The sequence below is a fragment of the Rhamphochromis longiceps genome, linkage group LG13, assembly GCF_057381845.1.
Source record: "Rhamphochromis longiceps isolate RC_006_pf linkage group LG13, R_longiceps_female_GT1.1, whole genome shotgun sequence".
Classification (NCBI taxonomy): domain Eukaryota; kingdom Metazoa; phylum Chordata; class Actinopteri; order Cichliformes; family Cichlidae; genus Rhamphochromis; species Rhamphochromis longiceps.
Window position 1 is genome coordinate 39,457,479 of NC_140569.1, and position 11,981 is coordinate 39,469,459.

General features: G+C 43.0%; 1 protein-coding gene across 2 annotated transcripts in view; it reads right to left on the reverse strand.

Annotated features, from left to right (window-relative positions):
- Positions 1-11,981, reverse strand: part of zswim8 (zinc finger, SWIM-type containing 8) — a 73,179-nt gene that overhangs the window by 30,702 nt on the left and 30,496 nt on the right. For both annotated transcript variants that reach the window (XM_085427244.1, XM_085427245.1), the window contains exons 13-20: positions 11,730-11,913; positions 11,077-11,175; positions 10,803-10,927; positions 8,899-9,220; positions 7,755-7,901; positions 2,368-2,590; positions 814-1,103; positions 492-715 (exon numbers count right to left, since the gene is read on the reverse strand). In XM_085427244.1, coding sequence (XP_085283370.1) covers positions 492-715; positions 814-1,103; positions 2,368-2,590; positions 7,755-7,901; positions 8,899-9,220; positions 10,803-10,927; positions 11,077-11,175; positions 11,730-11,913 — 1,614 coding nt within the window. The remainder of the gene's footprint in view (positions 1-491; positions 716-813; positions 1,104-2,367; positions 2,591-7,754; positions 7,902-8,898; positions 9,221-10,802; positions 10,928-11,076; positions 11,176-11,729; positions 11,914-11,981) is intronic.

The window sequence follows — 11,981 nt, forward strand, 5'->3', positions numbered from 1 at the left end:
AAGGCAGAATTTCCGAGTTCTGAGTACAATCAAAAGCACCACGACTGCAGTTTTTGTGTTGGATGTAAAAGGCGCACATGACGCTGTGACGTAGGCTAGAATCATGGCAGCAGTCAATGACGGTCCAGGCGTGGGATTTCTCTCGTGGAAATATGCACATTATCTTTTCCTTTCTATTGGTAGGTAGCACAGTGCACTTGTGGCAAGTAAGCAAGCTAGAAGACTGGCAAAGTTATGGAAGAAACACATTAACAAGAGAATTCTGAGTAAAACCAAAGTTACTTTCCCTAGTAACTAGTTACTTTGAAAGTAACGAGTAACTTGAAGTAACTGAGTTACTTTTGATAGAAGTAACTAGTAATGTAACTAAGTTACTATTTTAAAGTAACTTACCCAACACTGAGTCTAACTTATAATCTTGCCAGTCTGTTTACTAGACATGCCTTAAACCTTTAGTGGAAAGTTACTGTGCAAACCCCCTCCCATAGTACCTGCTCTTTACACTGCACCAAAGCTCTTTGGATTTCATTAGGATTGAGGGCATGAGCATGAGGCAAGCAGCTCAAGGCCAGCTCTGCTGCTGCCCGAACCATGTTGGGGTCCCTTGCTCGCGATGCTCGGTCCGCAAGGGATGCCACCTCTGGAGGGGTCAGGTGACCATCCCAACATTCCACCAAAATGTTGAGGGCAGCACTGCCGATTTCCATGGCTTGGCCTGAAAACAAAAAAGGACACAGGAGGAAAAGTAAGTGACTAACGTGGGCCATTAAACGTGGGCCATTATCTTTTTCCTTCAGCCACACTTCTGCTCACCCGTGATCCAGGACACGTGGGAGGAATAGGTCCTGGACAACCAGTTAGGTGAAACGAAATTGTGGAGGCCAAGAGCATACAGGCCAATCTCAAAGGCACATAGGTGCAGGTTTCTATGTGGACCTTGGTGCCCCCCACTGGCTGAGGGCTGAGTGAAAATGGAGGTGGAGGAGTTTCCTCCAGCTTTGATCAGCACAGTCTTAGCCAGTTCAAAGTAAAAGTGAGCTGCTGCTTCTGAGGGCTGATTGGGGACATGGGGGGCATGACACTCAGGACGTCGTCCTTTGTACCTAAACAAAGAATTTATGAAAAATTAATTAATATTAATTAAAATAGATACACAAACTGTGGATTTCCACTATGTAACCAAAGCTCTTTACTTCTTTAATTTTATTTTGTAGTAGTATTAAATAGTATTAAATCTATCGGGCAGTATGAGTTTTTTGATCCCGTTAGGTCCATCAATGTGTACATTAAACAAATATGTAAGACTGCTGTTTTGCATTTGCGCAATAACACTCAAGAACTAGTTTATCCCTCCCTGAAAAGTTTACAGTTGATCCAAAATTCTGTAGTGAGAGTACTGACAGGAATTAGAAACAGAGAGCATAATTATGGCTTCATTGGCTCCCTATTCAATCCAGAATCAAATTTAAAATGCTTCTCCTCGTATACAAGGTCTTGAATAATATGAGACCAATATTATCTTAAAGACCTCATACTATCGCATACCCTCAAAAGAGCGTTTACTTTTCAGATTAGACTTAAAACTTTCCTTTTTGCTAAAGCATATAATTAGGGCTGGATCAGGTGAGCCTTAGTCCTTTAGTTATGCTGCAATAGGCCTAGGCTGCTGGGGGCTTCCCATGATGCACTGGGCATTTCTTGTGTTTAATCATTAGTTATTATTAATCTCTGACTCTCCTCCACATGTTGTCCAGTCTTCCTCCCCTTATTTCTAACTGGCAGGCAGCTGAACATCCATTTCTCTGTATTATCTGTCTACCTTAGAATATAAAGTGCCTTGAGTCAACTTTTGCTGTGATTTGGCACTATATAAATAAAACTGGATTGAATTTAATAATAATTTGATCCAAAAATGTCAAATTTGGGTTTCTTGACAGCCACCATAACTCACTAAGACCAGTTCTAATGAGGTTTCAGTGAACAGTACATAGACCAACTGGAGGGCTAAATGCATCCCTCGGGTCTTGTGTCAGGTCCTTTCTGGACCTCTCTTTTTCTTATTTCTTATGGATTATCCTTCTGTAGATATTTTTTAGGCCTCCCACATCTTCTTTTGTGCACCAACTTTCCTCAATTAAAAAAACATAAACAAACAAAGAAACAAAAAAACAAAACAAAACAAAAACAAAACAAAACACCCCCACTGCCCAGCATGACTACACATGCAGAGTTTTTGCCTGATAGCTTGTTGGGAATCATTTTATTGGTGCTTTTCAGAGATTCAACTAAAGAAATGCAAAGCTTTAGTTATCTTTTGCATACATCTCATACTCAGTATGCACCCAATATAAACATGTGTAAGTTTACCTGCTTGTGTCCGTGCTCTTGGCTCTGGCCCCACCTCCTGCTCTGCGAGAGCCACTGGAGGAGGAGGAGCCTAAAGAATCAGATGATGAACTACTGATGCTGTCGCTGTCCTGACCCCGCCCCCAAGACGCTGCTGCCCAGCCGCTCCGCATTGGCCGCCGACTGAGAGTAGGAGAACTGTCTGAGGTGGTCTCTGGAGCACTGCTATCAATACTCGCCATACCTGTCGAAAAAAAATCAACATCCAGTCCTGTTTGATGTGTATGTATACACATATGAATATATACATACATATACATATATATACACATATACATATACATATATATTAGGGGTGCAACGATACTCGTATCGATATTGAACCGTTCGATACAGTGCTTTTGGTTCGGTACGCATATGTATCGAACAAAATTTTAATTTATTTATCAACTTTTCTTCTGACGATGTTGTCTGTGTTGAGCGCTCAGTGGATCTGCGCTCGACTACTCCGCCTAGGCTGCACTGTCGAGCGCAGATCCACTGAGCGCAGCGCAAGCTAGCAAGACAGAAGCTAAGCTCGTTGCAACATGGCAACTGCCTCAACGCTACCCAAACCTCCCCCACCCTCATTCAGATCTGGTGTTTGGAACTATCTTGGTTTTCATGTGAAGCATGACCCTGATGGTAAGCGTGCCATGGACTAAAGTAAAACAGTATGTCAGATGTGCCACGCAATGCTCAATTGATGGGAACTAGTGCGTTAGCGCAGTTAGCTTGTTAACGTGTTGATGCCGTCCAGCCCCACGCACGGGGCGATCCGCGGTAGCTCGTTAATGGAGATTTGCCGCGTTGTGGTGTTAATGTCATTTTAATGAGATTAAACGCTGACAGTAGAGCAGGGCAATATGGCCAAAAATATTTATCACGATATATATTTGAAAATTTGCGATAACGATATAACTGACGATATAATTGATGCGAGACAACTCCACAACATTACTAGCGCAAAAAGACAACCTTCCATTTATTTTCACTTAAACAAGAAGCTGGTTTTTATGTACATTAAAGCTTTATAAAAATGTAACAGTGCAAATGCAAATTCCTTGCTGAAAGTTTAACCAAAAGGCATTTCCAGTAGAAATGGGCTGACATATCCTGAGCATAACCATGTATAATATCCACTGAAGTTAAAAAGAGGTGCTTTGCAACATTAAACTGCAGTGTGCAGTACGTATTTTTCGGACCATAAGGTGCACAGGACTACAAGGCACATTCAAATCAAAATCAAATCAAATCACTTTTATTGTCACATCACATGTGCAGGTACATTGGTACAGCACATGTGAGTGAAATTCTTGTGTGCGAGCTTCACAAGCAACAGAGTTGTGCAAAATACAATAATGTAAACAAGCAAAATACAAGAATGGCTACATCTGAAACTAATAAATATATGTACAATATATAATAGTATATGCATTTCTGGATGTGTATACTAAATATTTTTCTACGTGTGTGTGTGTGTGTGTGTGTGTGTGTGTGTGTGTGTGTACACATATTTTACAAATTAAATAGAGTAAACAATAAATAAAATATATAAAATAAATAAAATATACAGAGTGAGACATGTGCAAAACAGTGGCATTACTGTACAGTATGGAGTGCATAATGTTAAAGTTCCAGTAGTGAAGCTGAGGTGTCTATGAAGTGTTCAGCAGTCTGATGGCCTGATGGAAAAAGCTGTCTCTCAGTCTGCTGGTACGGGATCGGATGCTGCAGAACCTCCTTCCTGATGGAAGCAGTCTGAACAGTTTATGGCTGGGGTGACTGGAGTCCTTGATGATCCTCCCCGCTTTCCTCAGGCACCGCTTCCTGTAGATGTCTTGGAGGGAGGGAAGCTCACCTCCAATTATCCGTTCAGAGCACCGCACTACTCGCTGGAGAGCTTTGCAGTTGTAGGCGGTGCTGTTGCCATACCAGGTGGTGATGCATCCAGTGAGGATGCTCTCAATGGCACAGTGATAGAAGGTCCTGAGGATGCGGGGGCTCATGCCGAATCTTTTCAGTCTCCTGAGAAAGAAGAGGCGCTGCTGCGCCTTCTTCACTGTTTTGTTTGTGTGTACTGACCACGTAAGATCCTCAGCCAGATGTACACCAAGGAACCGGAAGCTGCTCACTCTCTCCACAGCAGCGCCGTTGATGGTGATGGGGGTGTGTACTTCTCTGCACCTCCGGAAGTCCACTATCAACTCCTTTGTCTTTGCGACGTTGAGGGTGAGATGGTTGTCTTGACACCAGTGGGTCAGGGCGCTGACCTCCTCCCTGTAAGCCGTCTCATCACCATTGGTGATAAGACCCACCACTGTAGTGTCGTCCGCAAACTTCACAATGATGTTGGAGTTGTTAGTGGCTGTGCAGTCGTAGGTGTAGAGTGAGTATAGGAGAGGGCTCAGTACACACCCCTGTGGAGCACCAGTGTTCAGTGTGACGGGGGATGAGGTGATGCTGCCCAGTCTGACCACTTGGCATCTGTCAGACAGGAAGCTAAGGATCCAGCTGCAGAGGGAGCTGCTCAGTCCTAGATCCTGCAGTTTCCTGTCCAGCTTCGAGGGGACGATGGTATTGAATGCTGAGCTGTAATCTACAAACCGCATTCTCACATACGTGTCTCTCTTCTCCAGGTGTGACAGGGCAGTGTGTAGTGTCAGGGCTATGGCATCATCAGTGGACCTGTTGTGGCGGTATGCGAACTGTAGAGGGTCCAGTGAGTCGGGTAGTGCAGAGCAGATGAAGTCCCTGACCAGCTTCTCGAAGCATTTGCTTACGATGGGGGTCAGGGCTACAGGTCGCCAGTCGTTCAATGAGGAGATGGTGGAGGATTTGGGTACAGGGACGATGGTGGCCATTTTGAAGCAGGCTGGGACTACAGACAGAGAGAGGGAAAGGTTGAAGATGTGCGTGAACACTCCAGCCAGCTGAGCCGCGCATGACTTGAGGACGCGGCCGGGAATCCCGTCCGGACCAGTAGCTTTGCGTGCGTTCACCTTCCTGAAGCACCTCCGCACATCCTCCTCAGACACAGTGTGCGCACTGACGTCATCCGCGGTGCGCACACTGTCCGGTCTCATGGTGTTCGCTGTGTCGAATCTAGCGTAGAATACGTTTAGATCCTCACACAGAGAGGCCGTGGTCTGCGGTGTGCTGGTTTTCCCTCTAAAGTCTGTGATCGTGTTTAGTCCCTGCCACATACTCCGAGGGTTGTCAAACTGTTGCTCCACCCTGTCCCTGTACTCACGTTTGGCTGCTTTGATCATCTTCCGGAGTTGGTAATGTGCGTGTTTGTAGTCCGATGTGTTCGCGGAGGCAAAAGCGGTGTTCCGTGCCGCCAGTGCCGCGCGAACATCTCCGTTAATCCAGGGTTTTTGATTTGGGAAGGATTTAACTGTTCTGGATGGGACGACATCTTCCACGCATTTCCTGATAAATCCGCAGACTGAGTCTGTGTATTCATCAATGTCCCTAGCAGCCACGTGAAACATTTCCCAGTCCGCGTGATCAAAACAGTCCCGCAGCGCAGACTCCGATTGGTCCGTCCAACAGTGCACCGCCCTCCGGATTGGGCTTTGTACGCATCCCGGAAAGAGGTGTAGCAGTGAAACATTAAGCGAAACAAAGCAGTCAGATGAATCAAACTTTATTCTTCTTGCTTCCTCCACTTCTGTACCATTGATTCATTAATGTTGAATTCTCTGGCAGCTGCTCTATTCCCATGTTGTTGCAGTATATTAATGACTAACCTCGTATTGTGGATGGATTATCTCAGTTGTTCTCCTGACTGAAGTTTGGTCCGTTTACAGCATCCTGCCATGCGATTGCATTTGTCTCTAACCATGAGGAACCTTCACGTTAACTTTTATAAGTGGAAAAGCGTTAGTGTTCGTCCTCCAGCTTCACTGTTTATGTTATGCTAACATAGCTGTGTCGCTAGCGATCACGTAGCACATCATTATATACCAGCTAGCCCAACTTCAGTAACCCTACAAACGTCACTGCTGTTTAGTTTCCTGTCTTCATTTATGTTGGAAGTGATAACAGAGCTGTACGTTTGATTTTTTTCAGAAATATCAGTCAGAACATGCAATATCATGCTTAGGTAACTAGCGAAACTAGCGAGCTAACTTCCGCTAGCTTCCTGCTAACTTCTAACTCCGTTAAATGTAATACATTTTGTTTTCATGGATGCCTGGAAGTTAAACTTCATAGTTACACCTGGTAAAGCAGCAATGCTGATCGTTTTATTAAAGATGAAAGAATTTAGACAGTTTTTAACTCTCAGTGATGCTGCAGTGTTCGTTTGACCTGAAGAGGGGGGTTTAGGACCCAGATTACTCCCGGATTTAAGAGCATCTTAGTCCGACAAATACGACAATAATGACGGCCGCTTGTATGTTCTGCAAAAAAATGTGCTTTGTCGTGTATCTGATGGACAAACACCAAACCAGTTCCACATCACTGAAGTTGCACCATTTTTACAAACCAATTCTGGTTCATCTGTTTCACTCAACAATCGGCCATGTGCGTATGAAAACAAAGGCACTGCGCATGCGCGTTTTACTCATATTCTATCGCGATATTTCATTTTCCTATCGTTGCCTAACATTATACCGGTATTACCGTGAACGGTATAATATGGCCCAGCCCTAGCTGACAGCACTAGTGGGAACACAACGAATATGACTGCACATTTATGCCGACATCATCCTAGTGCAAAGACAAGTGGAAGCAGACAAAAACAACAAGCACGCATGCTACAAACTTTACCCGAGTCATTTAGACAGCCGTTAGCACAGGATTCTCCTTATGGGGACCTGATATGTTTAGTATGCTGCTGAGAATATAGCCCAGAAGAAGCGGATAGTATAGCTTTTATTTTGGAAAGAGCCATTTCTCTGTAATAAACTCTCTTTTCCAAAGATGAGTGATTTCTCGATCATCGATTTTTTTTTTTTTATTATTTTGTTGTTTCAGCAACATTAAATTTAAAAACTGTACTTTTGAGTTAAAATATATATTTATAATTTTAATAAATGACAAATTAAAAAGGCATGACCATTTTTTTTATATCGAAAAAATATCGAACCGTGACACCAAAGTATCGAACCGTGAATTTTGTGTATCGTTGCACCCCTAATATATATACACATACACACACATATATAAATAACATAAGAGTGTGGAGTATTTCAGTAAGGTTTAAGGCCTGAAAAAAGTACCACTTATACATATTAAATAGGCCAATAATCAAAAGTACCCATCTCATAAAGCAACATTTTTTCCGAACAAATGAAAGCAGTATTCGGCGTAAAAAAGTATAGATAATAATAGCAGTCTTAATATTAGTAACACTGTACCAGTGTGTTTTTTCTTCTGCCGTACAGGTGAGCCCCAGCAGCGTTGACTATATCCACAGCGTGCCCCCAGTGCCAACCGACTGGGCACTGTGGCCTCCTTAAATGAAGCGATGTCATTCTGCTGGTCACTTGAAGATGAAGGCCCATCTGAAAAAGCGAGGACAGATCATGAGATCTCTTTACACACACATGCACGCGCACACGGCCGGGGAGCAGTTGAACATTTTGATGTGGTAGAAGCAGAAAAAGGTTTTTAGCAAGTTTAGGACAGCAAACAGCCACAGATCTCCATTCCCCACCACACACTCTCATTCACTCTGACACATGGTCCTGAGTAACACTCATCCTTCAGGAAACTCAAACCTGACTGTGTACAACATCCAAATGCCACTACTGAACTCCACTGAAGTCTTTTGTACTACACTCAAGCCACCTTGTAACTACACAGCCTCATTTTTACTGTGTGCACTTTATTATACAGTGTGCTTTTTATTCCTTTTGTTATTTAGATTTCAGTCTTTCTGTTCCGTTATTCATATTTAGACTTTGTTATGTATACCATGGTTTATGTTATTTATATTACTGTTTTGTTATCCATATTTCTTGGGTAGTAGTCGGGTGGAGCACCCACAGATTTGTTGTATATGTACAATGACAAAGGGCTATTCTATTCCATTCTATTCTAAGTTTGCCAAGGACCAAATTATGATGCTAAGATGACTGGGTTAGAACATCTCCAAAACTGCAGCTCTTGTGGGGTGTTCCTGGTCTGCAGTGGTCAGAACCTATCAGAAGTGGTCCAAGGAAGGAACAGTGGTGGACTAGCAACCAGCGACCTAACTGCTGAAAGAGTTTGCTGGTTCTGACCGTACACAGACAAGTAAGTATGTACTGGTCTGTGGCTGTGTGTGTGTGTGTGTGTGTGTGTGTGTGTGTGTGTGTGTGTGTGTGTGTGTGTGTGTGTGTGTGTGTGTGTGTGTGTGTGTGTGTGAAATGCAGCACTTGTTTACAGCTTTTATACTTTTTTTTTTTAATATAGTTATAGTGAACATGCGGAAAAACCTAAAACAAGTGGATGTTTGTGCCTGGAGAATGACAAGAACACAAAGGTGGAAACCAAGAGACGTGGTAATGGGGTTCTTACCATGCTCCCTGGTCTCAGCGGCACTCTCCCCTGCTGTGTTATTTGGCACTGGGTTCAGATCAGCCTGAGGAGCCACCCCCTCTCCGCCAATTGTCAGAGCAGAGGAAGAGCTTGAGGATGAAGCCACCAAAGTAGATGCTGAGGAAGATGACGTAGCATGTTTGGAGACCACTCCTGTGGCCCCACCCACTCCACTGTGGCTGGAGGATGTATGTTTGGATGGACTACGCTGACTGCCAGCTGCTGGCTTGCTTGAGTAGAAGGAGCTTAGAGTTTGGGGCTTGTGGGTCTGACTCTCTCTGTCCAATAGCTTATCCAATATCTGAGCATGGAGGGTGGACAGGAAAGAGAGAACACATTGATACAGAGAGTAAGAAAACACTTACACTTTGCATACACCCTACAACAGAAATCCACATGAGCAACATGAAATACCAAAGTGTGGAAATCAGAAAAATCTTAGATGGGTGCGTTCAATCAATGTGCTTGGTTAAAGCACATCTTTACATACTTCTATCTAGTTGTGTGAACATTATCTGGTGATAGTCACAATTTACTCCAAGGAAAATCCTTACCTACCTTATACAAGTAGAACCTTGTAATGGCCTGGACTGATTCTTATTTAGCACTTTTCTACTTTTCTGGAGTACTACAAGCGCTCTATACAACATGCCAGATTCACCCATTCACACAAGCACTGTCTGCCATTTAAGTACTACCATTAGCAACTTGGGGTTAATATCTTGCTCCGGATATTTGGCATGCAGACTAAGGGGAGCCAGGGATTGAACCACCACCATTTAGATCAGTGACCTGGTCTAGCTCCTGAGCCAATGTTATTGTACCCAAAAAAGATGTACATCTAACATTCTTTGTACTAATTAATTGCCTAATATCATTATCAGAGAAAGAAAGAAGAGATGAAAATTCTTTTGATGAGTGTCGAAGGGTATCAGACACCTGAGAATGGAAATATCCTGTTAAACTTGTTAGCAAAGTAATCAAACGTCAGACTCAATGTAAGAACACAACTGTCTGACCATCTATAGCTCTCCTCCATGGGTCAAAGGAGCTTGCAAAGAAAAGCGTCTGGACTTCTTTAAAGATGGCAGAGAGTTGGTGTCGTAAACCCCCGCCTCTGTTCAAAGATGGTCGCTCACAGTGGACATAGATGCTTCTTTCACTCCTCTTTCAAACCGTCTGTCCTCTCTGTACTGTACAGCATACACCACATTGTTAAGAATGTGGTGTATGCTGTACAGTGCAGCGAGGAATGCCCAGACCTCTACATCGGAGAGAGCAAACAGCCACTTCACAAGCGCATGGCACAACACAGAAGAGCCACCTCCACAGGACAAGACTCAGCAGTCCATCTGCATCTTAAGGATAAAGGTCACTCTTTCGAGGATGCCAATGTTCACATTTTGGACAGAGAGGACAGATGTTAACCAACCAGATGCATGTTGACCTGTGCCAGTGTTTACCGGACTCAGACAAGCAAAGTGAAGCTTTCCTTCACTGTGCAAGAAATAGACATGAATGTGTTTCAGAGAGCAGCTCCTGTGTGAAAGGCCTGTATTACATGCTTAAAAGCACTCACTCACTTTTTTACACAATTTGAGCAATTAGTATTTTGCCTAAGGAAACTTGGACGTTCAGACAGAAGGAGCTGGGGATCGAACCACTCACCTTTTAATTAGTATAGTCTTTTCCAGTTACATCCAGTTACTGGTCAATGAATTACTTTGCACTATTTTCTTTCTTTGTTTTAAAAAAAAATGTATTAAATGAATAAACTGGCCTGTTACAGTCAAATTCTGTGACTGTAACAGGTGTAGAATTGATATGCGGTTGGACGGGACATCTTCTGTACATGTTCTGAAATACTATAATGTAGCTGTTACCTTCTTGAGCTTGCTCTGGTCGTCCTTATAGGTGATCATGAGAGCCAGGGCCAGGTCACCCTTCACTCGTCTAGTTCCTTCACATAGCAGAGGATGCTCTGCCTCGCTGACTGTGGTTTTCATACCTGCAGTCACAGAGGGTGGACACAAAACAAAGGTTACAATTGAACATTTGTGAGAAACAGTGAGCAGGAAAACAAGTAGTGAGGATGGAGAAGAAGATACTGATAAACACTGAGAGGAACGAAACCAATCAATTGGTGAATAAATTTACCAAGTGCAGCAACAGCAGCCTCAAAACCCAGCTCCTCATCTCCAGGCATCTCATTGTTGCGGTTGCGGCTTGGTGGACGGGAACCCGTTGGAGACACAACTGCACAAAACAGTATGGAGAAAAGTGAAAGGGACATAAATTCAGTCAATCTCCCTTAAAATTCCTCAGTCTGTTCCAAAAAAGACAATATGAGCTTCTTCATTCATTCAACACAAAGCTTCAACGTTCAGTACACTACAAATAAAGCTGGTGGCCAAGAGATATTCACTTTCATATTACATAGTTAAAGGCAATTTAACAGAATACTTAGAATTCTTTAGTCTTGTATTATTTATTTTTATTTTATTGTATTTGAATCAAGTTAAAAATCCTGTTTAAGCGATTAACAATTTCCCATCATTTCTGTGTCCATCGCAACTGTCAAATAAAAGCAAAAAAAGCTGAATACATATAATAAAACTAAAACCTTAGTATAAGGATTTGATTGAGACTTTTAAGAAAATATCTGATCTTCTTTGGGCAAGCAGCCATGAGACAATGGCATGGTTGTGTTTACATCCTAAACACATATGACAAGAAAACTAGAATTGCTTTGACTATTTCAAGTGAAACACATGAAAACCACCATTAAAATAAAGATTACCGGTGCATACCTGGGGTACACAGTACATCGAAGATGAAGCTGGCCAACATGAGAGGTAGCACAGGTCTGTAATCACAAAAGTTTCCATCCCGGAGCTGCTCTGCTCGCTCTCTGATGGCGGACATCTCTATCAGACCCAGAGGGATCTTCTTCAACAGAGCAACCACCTCTGACTCCTGGTAGGCCAGCTTCACCTGATTAGTCCAGACACATACAATATGCATATGATACATTTACATAAATATATATCCCTTTTGTTTTA